Here is a 15,584-nt window from a genome sequence, read left to right as displayed (position 1 = left end):
ATGCTGGTTAGTGCTGTTGAGTGAAAATTTGAAATCCTAATGATCCTTTTAGCCTGTTACAATTCTTTCTATTTTAGAACAAGAGAACATTCTCCCTTGCTGGCATGGGGACTTGGTTACCTAAAGAGAGCTATTTACTCAGGCATCCAGTGATGGGATGCTCAGAAGACTTTATTAGATACGCAGAACTATTTACACAAGCATCCAGTGATGGCTGATCACAACACTCCTAGCTAAGGGGGACTATTTACAACGGCGAGCTCCGAGTTGAGCTGGTGAACAAGATATCCATGGAGGAGCTGTGTTGGTAGTAGTGTTGCCTGGCAATGTATTCCATGACATTGGAGAGTCCCGGCACCACGCAGCAGCTGACGGCACTGCGGGTGATGCCCATGCTGTGGGCATCGTACCACTCGTTGGTGTCCTCCTCGTAGCACTCGGTGGCAACGGTGGTGCTGAACCCATTGAAGCCCCCCACCACGAACAACAGGCCGTCCATCACCTCAATGCCAAAGTTGCTGCGTGGATTTAGCATGGAGGGCACGGCGTGCCAGGCGTTGGCGATGGGGTTGTACGCTTCCACGCTCTGGAGCCGGCTGTTCCCATCAAACCCTCCAACCTGTGAATGCCAAAAGGACAGAGCTTGAGAGGGGCCTTTCCTCAGGCAGATCCTGGCACGCACAGTGAGATGGGAACTGCTCCTGCCTCCCTGGCTGCATTCTGAGCATGGTGGAGAGCATGAGATCTCCAAACATGGCTCTTGTTTATTGCTCCCTGCTCTCCGAGGAGCTTTCCAAAGCACTTTATGCAGCTGTCAATTTTGACAGCTCTCCAGAGGTTGGATGCAGTCCGTGGAGAGGATAAACAATGGATGAACAGGCCCAAGTCCCTGCTCTGTGCTGCTGGCAGCAGCAGAAATTATGTTCTTTGCTGCAGCTGCTTAAAACATTGCCAAACACCATTTTCATACTCAAAAGCGTGTAATGGGTGATAACACTCTCAGGAAGTGCATCAACCGTTCTGGTTCTGACTTCCCTAAACCTCGCATAAACACATGGCCACCCTGGAGGTCTGGGAACTGCAGCCACCCAAAGGACTGCAGTGCTGGGTGGTGTTGGACCTTACCGCATACACCTGGTTCCCGTATGCCATCACCCCAACTCCACTTCTCCTGCTGCTCATTGGAGCGATCAGGGACCACTGGTTTGTGGTGGGGTTGAACACTTCAGCTGAGCTGAGGCACTGATCGCCATCAAACCCACCACAGATGTACACCTGGGGACAGGAGAGGTGGGAAAGTGTGAATGGGGTGGTTAGACCTTTGTGAGGAAATGTGGAAGAGAAAATGAATGGTGTAGCAGGATTTTTGGGATGTTTTGTTTTAAAATGGGAATGGTCTCGTTATCCTGGGTTCAAAGTAGCAGCAGTGCAAAGAGTTGATGCCAGCAAGATTTTGACTCTTGATTTTCCAAGCTGCATGAAGCAGACAGGCCTGGTATTACACCAGGAAAAGGGCTGTTGGACACCAGGTCAGTAATAGATCTCAAAGAGTTTTTGTACTCCTGGTCTTATCTCTGCCACACCAGGCAGGCTGCTTTATATCTGTAGCTCCAGGATTTAGTGAACTGTTATGAATTTAAGTGTTACGAATGTAGTGAAGGTTTATGTGAACTTTCTTCATGCTGCAACCCCAACTTCACTTAGCTGGAGTTAGTTTACCTTTCCATTCAGCGTGGTTGCACTGGCATCGCTCCTCTGCTCGTGCATGGGGGTGATCAGGGTCCACTGGTTGGTGTCTGGGTCATACCGCTCTGCTGTGTTGAGCCGCATGTACCCATCAAACCCTCCCATGGCATAGATGAAGTTGTCCACAACGGTGACGCTGACATAGCAGCGCCGTGAGTGCATGGGTGCTACCTGCTGCCACGTCTTCTGGAGCGGATCAAACCGTTTGACAATGTTGAAATAATCTGTGCCATCGAATCCACCGATAACGTAGACGTGGCCTTTCAAATAAGCTGAGCCATGATAGGCAACAGGGCTCTCCTGCTCCCAGGGGATGTTCAGCCACTTGTCAGTGCGGCCATCGTACGTCTCGATGGCGCTGGTCGCGCCGCCCCCGCTCCAGCCCCCGATGGCGAAGAGGATGGCGTAGGGCAGGCGCGGCCGTGTCAGAGGGTTGGCATTGACTGAGGAACTCTGGCCGTAGGAGTTCAGGTCATAAATTTCGGACAGTGCACTGATGATGAGATGTTTGCAGTTGGCATTGTCTTTCACGTACTCGTGAGCTTTGACGTTGTTCATGAAGTAATCAGATTGTAGGAGTGCCAGTCGAACCTGAAACAGGCAAGGAGGAGGTTGGAGTACTAATACTGATGGTTTCCCCCTCGGTAGCCTTTGGGGACAGCTCCAAAGCTGCTCTGCACCCACCTTGCTGAGCAAGCAGGCGATGTGCTGCCTCCTGTTCTGCGGGTCATGAGCAATCCACCTCAGCACAGCCTCAAACACGGCTTCTTCTCGCCGCACGTTAAGCTCGTCCTTCTCAATGATGTGTGCCAGCTCCTCGGCAGAGAGGTCTAGGAACTCCTCGGACACCTGGGACACCTCCTCGAAGTGATGCAGGATGTACACGCAGGCAGCTGCGCGCAGGTCGGGGCAGTGGTAATAGTCAGTGAGTCTGCAAATGCCAATGCAATTCTCAAAGCACAGCCTGGAACTGAGGAACTCACAGCACAGGCTGACGATGCCCATGACATTGAACTGATCTGCTGCAGCCAGCAAACTCTGAACGTTGTCCTCTGTGATCGGTACTGTCCTGGTGTAGGCATAATTGATGATGAGACCCATCATTTCAGCTGAAATGCCAGGGATTTGATAGACCATCTTGTCTGCGCTGTCCCAGTTGGTAAACAGAGTCCTGAAAACATGGTGTTGCTGTGTTAAACCCTGCCCCTGAATCCCCTGTGCTCTCCCTGCCTCCAGGGCACCAGTTTTGGCACTGGTAGCAGGCATTCTGGGAGGCTCCATGGTTTATTGATTAATGTTTTACTTGCTGGTTGTTTGAAAAAGAAGACAGAGCCTCTGGAGCATACCAGAGCTGGAGGCAGCAGTGCAGGGGGTTTCACCCGAGAGGAGCAGAGGGGCAGAATTCCCCCATTGCCTGCTGCCCATGCTGTGGGGATGAGCCCAGGACAATGGGGGGGTTTCTGGGAGCCAGTGCACACAGCCAGGGCATGTTCAGCCTCTCACCCACCAGCACCCCAAGTCCTTCTCCCCAAGGCTGCTCAGTCCATTCATCCCCCAGCGCAGACTGACACTGGGGTGGGGTTGCCTCAACCCAGTGTAGCACCAACATTTGATTTTGACCCCCAGAGAGTCACGGGGTGTGCACAAGCTGGGCCGGGCTGGCCAGGCTCTGTGTCTGGTGCTCCTCCAACACCACTGCCAAGAGCCACTGATACGTGGATTAATCCTGGGGTTCAGGGAGATGTGAGGACTATGGGGAATCACTTGGTGAGAGATTCAGGGCAGGTAGAAGTCCTGAAGAAGTGCTGAGGTGTGGTGACCTCAATCAGGGCATACTGTTTGTCCCCATCTCCTTGTGTTTCAACTACTGACCTGAAGTAGATACTACAGCAAGAGAGGATGAGCTTGTGAGCCTTGAATTCTACCCCATCTACACAGATGATCACATCACAGAATCTCCCTTCCAGGCGGAGTTCATTGGAGATGCTGCAACTCCTATCACTCATCTTCCTCTGCATGTTGGAGCATGAATATTTGGTAGGTGCCAAGCTATCCCGCACGTTGGAGCCAGAGGCAGTGGACCTTGCTGAGGTGTGTGGAGCACTCTGGTGTTGTCCCCAAACATCCAGCACTGAACCCCCTTGCTGGTTCTGGATTGTGCCCCATAATGACATCACAGATGCAGGGGTGACCCAGGCCCAGCATTCTGTGGTTGCCCCCAGCCTTTGCTTCCCTTACAGCCGGGGTTATGCTGGGTCCTGGACCTGCACCGTGCTGATGGCTGCTTGAAGCAAAACCAGCCGTGTGATCGATCCCCTGGCAACCCTTCTGTAATATTTCCCTGGGGTGTAACAGCCCCCAGATGTGGGCATGAACCACTGCCGAAGTGTCTTGTGCCACCTCGCCCAGGAGGAAGCTGAGGTACAGTCCAGTTTATGTTGGTGCTGTCACACACGCTGTCCCTGCTGCTTTGTCACTGACCTTGTGCCAGGGGAGGTTTAGGTTGTGTATTGGAAATGTTGGGATTTTTTTTTTCCCCAATGGCCTGTTTAGCCGAGGGCAGTAGTGGTGGATCCTCATCCCTGGAGGGACATCGGTGAGTGGTGGCTTTGGCAATGCTGGGGGATGGTTCTTTGAGGGCTTTCTGCGGCTCAGCGCTTTCACAGTGTTATCAGGGCTGCGGAGTGGTTCCGTTAAAAAAAATAAATTTAATTTAAAAAAAAAAAAATTCTTACTATATCTCGCCTTCCCGGCTCGTCGCGACGGAACCGCAGCCGCCGCCCGGAGCTGCCGCGGGTGCGGGGCGGAGCTCGGGCGGATTCTCCGCTTCTCCGGCCCCAGCGGCCCCGGAACCCTCGCCGAGCCCCGCCCGGCCCCGGGGCCCCGTTCCGGTCCCGCCCCGCGCGGCGCGGCCCGAGCGAGCGGAGCGGAGCGGAGCGATGGTGAGCGGCGCCGCGGGACCCGGGCACGGACGGGCCCGGGAGGTCCCGGTGCCCCCGGAGCTGGGGGAAGCCGGGGCGGCACCGAGCGCGGTCTCTGCCTGCAGGTGCCCGAGCTGGAGAAAGCCACGGTCCGGATCCGGCAGCCCGAGCGTGTGCGGGGCATCATCCAGGCTCTGCGGGAGCGCGGCGTGGCCAGGCTGCAGGTACGGCCCCGCATCGCCCGAGCTCTGCCCTTCCCCCGCTGCCCCTTCCCGTCCCCGGCCCGGCTCCTCCCAGCACCTCCGGAGAGGGATGCGGCTGGAGAAGGAGAAACCCCCGAGGAGAGGGAGTTCGGGGCCGGTGCTCCCTCCGCACGGGCGCTTTGGCTCCCGGTTCTGAAGCATTAACCGTGCGCCAGCCCCTGCTCCGCCCAGGCAGGGTGAAGCCGCTATTCGGTGCCGATAAGAGCTCCGGGGTGGGAGGGTGAGGACATCATCTGCCCCGCGGCTGGTAGGATCGGCCACGTTGTCGCTGCTTGGGGGAGATTAATAGTGCTGGGTGCACGTTCTCACAGGTGGCAGCGCCTTGGGCTCCCTCTGGCCAGCGCAGAATGCACTGGGTCACGCAGGGATTTGGTTTTCTCCCCTCTTCCAGGTCATTTCTGACTTTGACATGACGCTGAGCAGGTTTGGTTGCAATGGCAGGCGCTGCCCCACATCTCACAGTGAGTGGAAGATGTTTTTACTGTCGCTAGTTCTGTTTGGATGTGTTTGTATACGATGTGGTTCCTGTCATCCCCTGTGTCCTCCTCTGCCAAGCCTGGCTGCTCTGTCCTGTCCTTCCCCACGCAGGTCTGGGCCTCACTGCCTGGTGCCAGCTGCCCACTGCCTGCTGCAGGAGCCAGGAGCCAGCTCCTGGGCTGGCTGCCTTCATCCCACTGCCCACGGGCACCACGGCTGCTGCCTGGCCAAGCCAGGGGCTCAGAGTGGGAGTCACTGCGTTGGGACCCCACAGCGAGCCTGTGCTCAGGTCACAGTGTCACCACAGCTTGTATGAGGAAGAGCCAGCTCTGAGACACAGGGGAGTTGCTGCAGAAAGTCTATTTATGATTCTGTGCTACACAATTTTATTTTCTTTGCAGACATCCTTGATACCAGCCGTGTTATCAGTGAGGATGGCAAGAAGAAGGTGGGTGCTGTGTGTGAGGCTTGGTGGCTGTTGTACCTGTCACCCATCATCAGAAGGTCACACTGGCTGCTGAGACAGCTCTCCCAGCTGTGGTGGCTGCCAGGATGGAGTGAGAAAGTGTCCAGGCTGCATTTCAGCCAACAGTGATAGAAGAGAAGTTAAAAAGGGAACTCGAATTTGCATGTGCAGCTGTGGGTGTTTCAGTTTGATAAGAGGAGGAAGGGGAAGGCTGTCTGTACCTGCAGCATTTGGAGTGAGGTGAGGACCAGCCAGGCTGCTGAAAGTTCCAGATATGCTCAGAGAGAATTGATTGAGTATGCTCAGAGGTTTTGATTGTGTTTGGGAAGAGCAATGCTTTGGAGAACTTCAGAAATGCTAGTTTTGTTTAGTCTCTTCAGACCTGAGGTTCACTTTGTTCTTTTTCCCTCTGTGTGGCACTCCAGCTGAAGGATCTACTCCACTATTACTATCCCATTGAAATAGATCCCAACCGGACCCTGGAAGAGAAACGTCCCCTCATGGTGGAGTGGTGAGTGCTGTTTGTGGTGATCTTGACCTTGTCCTGACAACCTCTTGTCCCTGAGGACTACAGAACATGAGGTTTGAATCATCCCTGGGCTTGGCAGCGATCCCACAAGGTTTAGTTGTTATTTTGGACTGCTGAGGGCCTCTGCCTGGCAGCTCTGCCACTGCTGCCTTTCCCACATCAAATACAGGTGGACCAAGGCCCATGAGTTGCTGGTACAGCAGAAGATTCACAAAAGTGACATAGCCCAGATCGTCAGAGAGTCAGAAGCGATGCTCAGGTATGGGCACAGGGATGTGATGCTGAGGTTTGGGCACAGGGATGTGATGCTGAGGTACAGGCTGGGGGATGTGATGCTGAGGTTTGGGCACAGGGATGTGATGCTGAGGTACAGCTTGCCTGCCCACTGCCCTTCTCTCCTGCCCATGTAGCCAGTGCTTTGCTCACTGGTCTCCCCATGTGACCAGTGCCAGCCTCCCTTGCTCGCTCCCTGGGGCTGAGTTCTACCAAAGTCAGAATACGAGGCACAGCCTGAGCTCTCTCCTTGGTTGCAGGCTGCTCCCATCCTGCTCTGAAACCACTCCCCCTCTCTTGGGCCATGGCAAGGAGCAGCTGAGGGGCTGGTGCTGGGCACAGCTCCCCATTTGCAGGGTCAGTGTGCAGCTCCCTGCTTCCAGCAGAGCCGTGTTCTTTGCACTGGAACTGCCAAGCCTTATGCAGGCCCTTGTCTCAGCAGAAGATTTCACCCACAGCACAAAAATGTTGTGCTAGAACTTGCTGCTAGAGCTGATCTGGCAGCTGTGGCCCTAAGGCTGGCTCAGGGAGTTGGGCTCTGCCAGGCTGCTGCCAGGCTCAGGGAGGAAATGGCTTTTCATGAGCCCAGGTTCCCCTTCTGCATGGAATTGTGTCCTGGCAGACTGGGGCAGCCACGGGTGGTTCTGATCATCCGACCTGTTGCACATCTCCCACTGGCATGGGTGTGTGTGGGCAGGCTGTGCCCTGTGCCCCTGCTCAGCAGCTGATGTGCTCAGGAGATGCCAGGCAAAAGGCTGGAGTGCTCCATGCTCCCACAAGCACCCACCCAGCTGCAGCACGCAGAGCTCCGGGGTTCTGCACAGGGAAGGCCACGGGTGTGCTGGTGCCCCAGAGAGCTCGTGCTGTTTGCAGAGATTACCTGTGTGCTTCTGTTTGGGAAGTGGTGGGTAGGAGCAGGAGCTGGGCTGAGCCTGCTGCCAGCACAGGGCACCAGACACCACGCTGGGGGCTTGTAGCACAGCCCTGTGCAATGGACACTCCTGCTCCAGGGATGGCTTCAAGGAGTTCTTTGATCAGCTGCATAAGAACAACGTCCCCCTGTTCATCTTCTCCGCTGGCGTTGGTGATATCCTGGAAGAGATTATCCGTCAGGCCAATGTCTTCTACTCCAATGTCAATGTGGTGTCCAACTACATGGGCTTCAGTGATGATGTGAGTTCTTGCCTTGCATCTGTGTGGTGTGTGAGGGGAGTGGTGTGGGGCTGGGGCAGGATTAACAGTGACACCATCGGGTTAAGAGCTGTCTGCCTCTCTGCTCAGGGAGTCCTCACGCACTTCAAGGGACCCCTCATCCACACCTACAACAAGAACAACACCGTGCTGCAGGGCACAGGGTACTTCCAGCAGCTGAGCACAAGGACAAGCATCATCCTGCTGGGGGACTCCATGGGTGACCTGACAATGGCAGACGGTGTTCCCAGTGTGGAGAACATCCTCAAGATTGGCTTTCTCAATGACAAGGTGGGTGAGAGGAGCAGTTTAGTGCTTCCCTCCCAGCCTTCCCCAGCTACCAAGCCCAGGGCCAACAGGGACGGGCAGTGGGCTGTCCCAGTGGTTTGGGCACATAAGAGATTTGTACGAGCTCCTGGGGGGTGCGCAGAGGGACCTGGGGGTGTCTGCTGAGCTCCTGCTGTGTCTGGGAAATGGTCAGGGTAGTTACTGACCCCCTTTTTGGTCATCCTGATGCTCAGCTGTTGGTTGTTCGTGGTCCTGGCAGGTGGAAGAGAGGAGGAGGAAGTACCTGGACTCCTATGACATTGTGCTGGAGAGCGACGAGACGCTGGACGTGGTGAACGGGATTCTGCGGTACATCCTGACCCAGACGTGAGCTGGGGACAGGGTGTCCCAGCTCCAGCCACACACTGGGCACTGGGCAGGGAATGTCCTTCCCAGGACAGAGCTGGAGGGGGCTGCTGGTACTGGGTGGGCTCCATCCCAACCTCACGAATGCCCTGGGCCAGCCCTGGAGCAGGAGAGGTGAGGTGGAGGAAGCTTCTCCTTCCCCTTTACCCCAACTCTGCCTGGCTCTGCAGTTTCCCACCCAGACTCACTCTATCCTGCTCAGACTTCATCCCACTGCCACCTCCTGAGGCCACAACAAACCATTCAGTGTTTCAGAGATGTTCTGTACTTGCTTCAGCAGCCGAGGGTGGAATGGAGGTAGTTTACAGTGGGCTGAGGACAGAGCCAGTTTAGATGTGTCACTGTGTTCCTGGCTGAGAAAACAAGTTTCTCCTGTTTTCTGTGGGCTTCAAAGCTCCAGGGCTGACTCTGGTGCTAGTGTAGCCACTGGGCTGGTGTGGCCCTGCTGGCCGTCACTCCACCCAGCCCCATTCCCCAGGAAAACCAGCAGCTCTCTGGCCTCGTGTCTCAGCTCACCCATCCCTCTTGCACCAGTACAGTTCATACTGTGAAAAAAAACCTTTTTCCAGCCGTCCCTGAAAGCCCTGGAGCTCAGCTGCTGCTGCTGCCCAAAGCCAGAAGTTTGTCTGCCAGGCATCAGAGGAGGAGGGGTGGGAATGGGGGAGGAGAGGCCAATGGCAGAATTTTGAGTTTTAAACGTGTTTACCTGACCATGTTTGTGTACTAATTTCTGGGCTGATCCCAGGCTCTCAGAGCAGCAATAGGAAAATACCATTTTATTACTGTGTAACCTCTGGTTATTTCGAACTTTGGGAAGAGCAGACTTGTTCTGTTTTGGAATAAAAACACAACTGCCTAAAGCTGGGTCACGGATGGTTGGTACCCAGCACTGAGGGGCTGGAGCTGCCTCTGCTCCCCAACTCCCCACCAGAGCCCCCCAAACCCTCACTGGGTGCTGGACATAAAGCCCTCTTGGCTTTAGGATCACAGGTGGGAATTTTGGGTTCTTCTGCCAGGCCCAGTGGATGTTGGAGCCTGGAATCCCCCTGGGCACTGGTGAAGCTGGTCCCTGTGCTGCTACCCCAACCCATGGGAAAGTTTCATGGCAAAGTAACCAAACACAGTCAAACTCCTTGGAAACCTGGAGGAATTCTTTATTTGGTGCAAGGCAGAGTCCCCGTTTGAGGGGTTCACTCTGCACTGTTGTGCTTCTGCATTCCTTCTGTCCCTGTCCAGGACAGACTGCAGAGGTTTTGGGAGCTGTGCTGGTCCCAGCAGGAGGACCTGAGCACTCCAAGGCTGTGAAATTAAATGGGTCTGATTTGTCTCAATCACTGGGGGCTGGGAGGTGGGGAGGGTGTGAAGGGGGACAGTGCTGCTCCCTGAGGGCTGGGGGATGAGGGTCTGTTTCCCTTCTCCCAGCTGATGAGGGGTTTGCCAGGTCCCACAGTTCCAGGGGGCCCAGATTTTGGAATGGCAGATGTCTGCAGAGTTCACCCTGGGAACCTGAGCCCTCTTCAGCCTCCTGTCCCGGGGAGGATGGCAGCAGGAGCAGAGGAGGGACCAGGACAAAAGCCTTCTCTTTCTTCTCTCTAAAGAATTTTAAGTGTGTGTATATAAAAAACCCAATCCCCAACCCTAAACTACAAAATGAGGTGGAGGTGAGGGGGATCCCCCCTACATCCTGCCTGCAGCACAGACAGGTGAGGGGGCTGGAGCTGGACCTGCAGTCACTGGTGGAGGATGAAGGGGCTTGGGGAGGGGACATCTTGTCTGGGTTTATTAACTGGGGCCTGAGTTTTCCTGCTCAGAACACATCAAAATACCCTCAGTTAATAAGAAGTGAAAATCAAAACCCGTCCCCCTGCAGGACTGGGGAGGGGCAGGGGCAGATTCCCGGGGTGGGAGACCAGCCCTGACATGGCAAGGATGAGTTCTGTCTCCAGAACTGTGGGGACTGCTCCTCAGAGCTCCTCATGAATCTTCTCCTGGTCCTCGTCCGACTTCAGCTTCAGCTCGTCGGGTGTGATCTTCCCGTCCTGGTTGCGGTCCTGGTTCCGGAACATGTCAGCAATGACTTTCTCCGGGTCGGAGCTGGGCATGAGGCGGCCTTTCCCCTCCGCCACCTGGGTCTTGATGAAGGTGGAGAACTGGAGAGGGGAGAGGGGAGAGCTGCTGCTTGGCTCCACGCAGCCAAGGGCAGGGAGACCACAGCCTGTGCCAAGGACAGGCAGGGCACAGTGGCTGCCCTCGGGGACACTGCCCACAGCCAGCAGCAATGCTTTAGCTGTGGTGTTCTTCCTGCACAGCTCTGCAGGCTCCCAGAGCCAGCAGTGCCCTTCCAGTGCTGCTGCCCAGTGTGAGGTCCCCATTTCCTCCTGCACCCAACCATTTGGCACCCACTCACCTCCTCAGCGGGGATGCCCCCGTCCTTGTTGAGGTCCATCTGCTCGTACAGGTTGGCAGGTGGGTCCCCATGCCAGATGAAGAGGTAACCCTCAGGAACCCCCTCCTCCATGGAGATCAGCTCCACCTCGAAGCGGAGCACGGCGCTGCCAGGTACCCCCCGGGCTGGAAACACAGCAAAGGCTCCAGCACCATGGGGAGCAAGGCAAAGCCCTGCCCTGAGCCCCACAGCCCTGGCAGGGCGAGGGGTGATGGAGCCCAGCAGGGCCCAGCAAGGTTGAACCACCACTTTGCTTTGCACGCGTTGGCTGCCGCTCCCCTACCTCCGCTCTCCCCGTGGCCCAGGTGTGGGGGGACGATGAGCACCCGCCTCTCCCCTGCACACATGTCCAGGAGGCCACTGTTCAGCCCCTCGATCACCTTGTTGGCCCCCAGAGTTACCTCCTGGGGCTTCTCGTAGTCATGGCTGCAGGAGGCACAGAGGAAACAGTGCAGGTGAGAAAAGTCCCTCAGATCTAGTGGGCAGCCCTGAAATCCCAACCCACCATGGCCCAGAATCCCACATCCTCCATCCTGGTGTGCCATGAAGTTCCACAGCCATGTCCATCCCACTGTGTCCCTTGAACCCTCCTCCCCGCTGCCCCGTCCTGGCGCTGATGCTCCAGCACTGCTTGTTGCTGTCCTGGTGCTGCCCACCCCCAGCTCAGTGCCAGCCAGGGTTTGGCCCCAGGAAGGCCGGGCACGCTTGGGGCACGCACGAGGAGAAGAGGCGGGTGCCATCCAGCAGGGAGCAGTTGTAGTGGTAGCGCACAAAGTCCCGGTTGCGGGTGGTGACATTGCAGCCCTCGGGCCGGAACACGGTCTGGATCTCCACCGGGTCCTCAGGGTTGTGGAAGTCGATGACGTGGACATCAAAGATAAGCACGGCTGAGCCAGGAATTTTATCTCCTGGAAGAGGAAGATGAGGAGAGCTGCTGGAGTGCTGCAAGGCCGGTGAAGACTTTCACTGCTTCTTCCCACACCCCTGGATGTCCCTCAGAGCCCTCTGCACATTTACCTGCACCGTTCTCCCCATAAGCCAGGTGTGGGGGGATGACCACTCGCCGGTGCTCTCCCACGCAGACGCCCTGCAGCCCCTGATCCATGCCAGGGATGATGTAGCCCTTCCCAATGTAGGTGTTGTAGGTCTGATTGCGGGAGTAACTGCAGCAAGAGAACCCCCAGCACCATCAATCCCCTCAGCCCCTACAGCCCAACCCACACCCCTTCTCCCAGCCTCTCCTACTTCCACAGGAACCAAACTTTGTTCTGAGAGATGCAACAAACAAATATTGTTCTTTTTAGCCTATTGCATGCCCATTGTCCCCTCTCCAGCCTTTCCTTGCAGCTGTGGGGCAGGAGAGGACATCAGGGGCTCTCCCTACACGGCCACCTCCTTGCACACCTGGAGTCAAAGAGTGTCCCATCCATGAGGGTCCCGTTGTAGTGGTAGCGGACAAAGTCCCCGGTCACAGCCCGGCGCTTGCAGGACTCCGGCACCTCCAGGTGCTCCAGAAACACACCATCCTTGGGATTGTGGAAATCCACCAGCAGCACGCTGAACACCAGCGATGCCTGCGGTGGGATCACCGTCCCTGGGAGAGGACACGGGTCAGCCTGAAGGAGGGTCCTACACCAGGGGCCTCTGGTCAGAGCTGGCAGGGAAGGGGCTGGCAGGATGGGGTGGTGCCTGGCTCACCGTAGCCCTTCTCCCCATAGGCCAGGAACGGGGGGATGATGATGCTCCTCTTCTCCCCAGCGCACATTCCCAGCAGACCCTGGTCCATGCCCTTGATCAGCCACCCAGTGCCCACGTAGGTGTCATAGGTGCTGCCCTTGCTGTAGCTGGTGGTGGAGAATGAGAGTGGAGATGGCTCTGGGGCCACACCAGCAGCCCCAGCCAGAGCAGCACTTAGCCAGAGGCTGGTTTGGGGGGTCATGGAGCTGCACCAGCCCTGCTGGGGAGCAGGGAGGGAAGACAGGGTGAGGCTGCTCTGTGTGCCCAGGCTGGTGTCCCTGGGTCCCAGCCACCCCTAGAGGCCCAGTGTTGAGGCAGAGGGTGCATCCCAGCCCCACAGCCCCGTGCCCTGAGGCCAGGGTGCATCCCAGTGACCCATACCTGGAGTCAAAGGGGGTCCCATCCAGCAGTGTGCCGTTGTAGTGGTACCGCACAAAATCCGAGTTCTCCACCGTGCGGTTGCAGCGCTCGGGTTTGGACAGGGTGGTGATCTGCAGCTTGTCGTTCTTGTTCCAGATGTCCAACATGACAACATCGAAGTACAGGGTGGCGTCTGGGGGGATCAGCCCCGCTAGAGGGGCAGCAGCAAGGACAGAGCACCTTAAGCAGGACCAACACTGAGCCAGGCCAGCCATGGGCTCTTCCCCCTGAAGCCTCCACTGAACCCACCACCGCTCAGAGCTGCTGGAGTCCCATGGCAGCCCCTGTGCTCTTTGCACTGGAACTGCCCAGCCTTATGCAGGCCCTTGGCTCAGCACAGTCCAGCTGGGGGCAGGACCCCTCATTCCCAGGGAAGCCCCACTTCAGCACCACTCGCCGTGGCCACGGAGCCACCCTTAGACCACATGTGCCAGGAGGGCTCTGGAGCCCTGTCCCTGCTAACGCCAGCCCTGGGGGCTTTGCTCCCTCAGCCCTCCCGTGCCAGGGCCCCTTACCCACGCCGATGCTGCCGTAGCCCAGGTGGGGTGGCACGATGAGGTGGCGCCGCTCGTTGACGCACATGCCCTGCAGCCCCCGGTCCATGCCTGTGATCAGCCGCCCAACGCCCACCACGCCGGCCACCGTGGCCCCTCGGTCGTAGCTGGGGCAAAGGGACAGACCCATCAGAGCTGAGAAAAAGGATGGAGCTCCCAAAGCTGCCAGTGCTGGTGGGGCAGGGCAGAGGGGCAGCGTGCGGGTCTCGCATCACAGCCTGAGTCCCTGTGTTGTAGGCAGAGCCCATAGCTCAAAAACCTGGATCCTGGTGGGCTCAATCCCATGCTGCTGGAGGGGGGCTGGCCCTTGGGGCACCCCCAGAAGCCATCCACACCCTCCCCAGATCTCACCCACTCAGCTGGACTGGGGGCCAGCAGCTCTGGGGCTTCCTGCTGCTTCCAAATCATTTTGTATATGGCACACTGGAGCTTTACACAGTGATGAGGAAAGACGATGTCCTGGCCTCATTTTTAAACTGCAAATTTGTTTTTATTTTTAAACCTTAAAATACTCCAAGAAACTACTGGGGCAGCAGATGTCCTCCTGACAGAGAATTCTTTTAGCAGTGGGTGTCCCCAGGCTCCCACTGCAGTTAATTTCTCTCCCACTGATGCTCACAAGAAAGATATGACATATCACAATGTGAATCCCTTTGCTTTCCAGAGCTCCAAAAAAAAACACCTGCCTGGGAAATTTTGATTGCTACATGGCTCCAGTTATTTCTGTGTCCCCAATGCTCCTTCCTGCACATGGTGCTGCAAAGCAGGAGCTGCCCCAACCCTCATTCCCAGCCAGCATGAGCAGAGCAGGGACAATGGAGGGGCCAAGGAACTCTGAGGCCAGAAGAGCAAAGCCTCTGGTATAATGAGGGGTTTTGCCGCTGCCACGTCTCAAAGTGCTTTAAGCATTTTCCTGCCTATGCAGCACATGCAGATACGTGTTCCTGCGTGCAGAGCGTGCCAATTAGGGCCAAATCCTGCCCTGGGCGGGCTATCTCACAGCTCTGCGGAGCGGCAGAGGTGCAGGCTCCCTGCAGGGCTGGGAGCTCCTGCGGGACCTGGCGGGGCAGCCCAGGCTGGGGGGCTGCAGCCTGGGCTGGGGGCTCGCTTCAGGCTGACACGTGTACCGCAGCAGCCGCCGAAAGCCCTGCTCGGTTCAAAGCCGGGGCACCGGGCGATGTGCGGCGCGGGCAGCCGCCTGCTCCGGCCCGGCTGCCCCTGCCCCGGGGCTGGGGGAGGGATGCGGGGTCCCCGCAGCCGCCCGGCATGCGGGCTGGGGGCTGGGGGAGGCATGCAGGGTCCCGCCGCACTGCCCCCCGCATGCAGCCGGCACAGAGCCGCGGGCGATACCTGGAGTCAAACTTTTTGCCATCTTTAAAGGTCCCATTGTAGTGGTAGCGAATGAAATCCCCCATCTGCGCCTCCCGCAGGCAGATTTTGGGAATATAGTATCTGTCTATCACCACGTCTTCTAAGGGGCCGGGGTCGCCCAGCGCCGGGGCCCCCAGGACGCTCAGGAGGAGGAGGAGGAGGAGGAGGAGGAGGCAGCGGCGGCTGCCCGGGGCCATGGCCATGGCGCTGGGGCTGAGGCGGCGGAAGGGCCCGGCTGGGGAAGGAGGAGGGCGGGGGGTTCAGGACGCCCCTTTCCTGCCCGGGACGCCCCTTGCCTTGGCTTTCCCGAGCCTTCCCCTCCGCCCGCCCAGCCCGGCCCTCCTGGAATTTCTGTAGACGTGTCCGGGCCCCGCCGCGCTCCCCCCGCGCCGGGAACTGACACCGCGGCACAGAGCGATCCACGGCGGGAGGGGTTATTCTTCTTCCCTCTTTTGTTTTTCCTCTTCGTTTTTCCCCCCTCCTTTATTTATTTCTCT

The 15,584-nt window shown here is 57.4% G+C and overlaps 3 protein-coding genes across 5 annotated transcripts; 1 reads left to right on the top strand and 2 right to left on the bottom strand.

Moving 5' to 3' along the window:
- Nucleotides 1-153: 153 nt before the first annotated feature.
- On the bottom strand, nucleotides 154-4,575 carry KLHL10 (kelch like family member 10). 3 transcript variants are annotated; one of them, XM_031507046.3, is made up of 5 exons: nucleotides 3,619-4,575; nucleotides 2,431-2,917; nucleotides 1,720-2,337; nucleotides 1,126-1,275; nucleotides 154-619 (listed from the first exon to the last, which is right to left on the bottom strand). In XM_031507046.3, the coding sequence occupies exons 1-5, from the start codon at nucleotides 3,918-3,920 to the stop codon at nucleotides 248-250; spliced, it is 1,929 nt and encodes a 642-aa protein (XP_031362906.2). In that variant the 5' UTR covers nucleotides 3,921-4,575; the 3' UTR covers nucleotides 154-247. The 3 variants fall into 3 exon arrangements, with proteins under 3 accessions (XP_031362906.2, XP_085418023.1, XP_085418024.1); XM_085561897.1 differs by having other exon boundaries at nucleotides 1,720-2,917; nucleotides 3,619-4,574; XM_085561898.1 differs by lacking the exon at nucleotides 1,126-1,275 and having other exon boundaries at nucleotides 1,720-2,917; nucleotides 3,619-4,574.
- On the top strand, nucleotides 4,117-8,524 carry NT5C3B (5'-nucleotidase, cytosolic IIIB). Its single transcript, XM_085561984.1, has 9 exons — nucleotides 4,117-4,167; nucleotides 4,793-4,891; nucleotides 5,322-5,391; nucleotides 5,809-5,855; nucleotides 6,299-6,384; nucleotides 6,572-6,643; nucleotides 7,686-7,848; nucleotides 7,957-8,157; nucleotides 8,414-8,524. The coding sequence occupies exons 1-9, from the start codon at nucleotides 4,117-4,119 to the stop codon at nucleotides 8,522-8,524; spliced, it is 900 nt and encodes a 299-aa protein (XP_085418110.1).
- Nucleotides 8,525-9,689: 1,165 nt separating this feature from the next.
- FKBP10 (FKBP prolyl isomerase 10) lies at nucleotides 9,690-15,301 on the bottom strand. Its single transcript, XM_021532979.4, has 10 exons — nucleotides 15,067-15,301; nucleotides 13,678-13,823; nucleotides 13,124-13,313; nucleotides 12,704-12,849; nucleotides 12,410-12,599; nucleotides 12,023-12,168; nucleotides 11,724-11,913; nucleotides 11,289-11,431; nucleotides 10,967-11,130; nucleotides 9,690-10,709 (listed from the first exon to the last, which is right to left on the bottom strand). The coding sequence occupies exons 1-10, from the start codon at nucleotides 15,288-15,290 to the stop codon at nucleotides 10,524-10,526; spliced, it is 1,725 nt and encodes a 574-aa protein (XP_021388654.2). The 5' UTR covers nucleotides 15,291-15,301; the 3' UTR covers nucleotides 9,690-10,523.
- Between the last annotated feature and the right edge of the window lie 283 nt (nucleotides 15,302-15,584).

This window comes from Lonchura striata, chromosome 27, assembly GCF_050655825.1.
Source record: "Lonchura striata isolate lonStrDom1 chromosome 27, ASM5065582v1, whole genome shotgun sequence".
Lineage (NCBI taxonomy): Eukaryota > Metazoa > Chordata > Aves > Passeriformes > Estrildidae > Lonchura > Lonchura striata.
The sequence above is the reverse complement of the archived record's forward strand: the minus strand, read 5'-3'. Positions and strand labels throughout refer to the sequence as shown.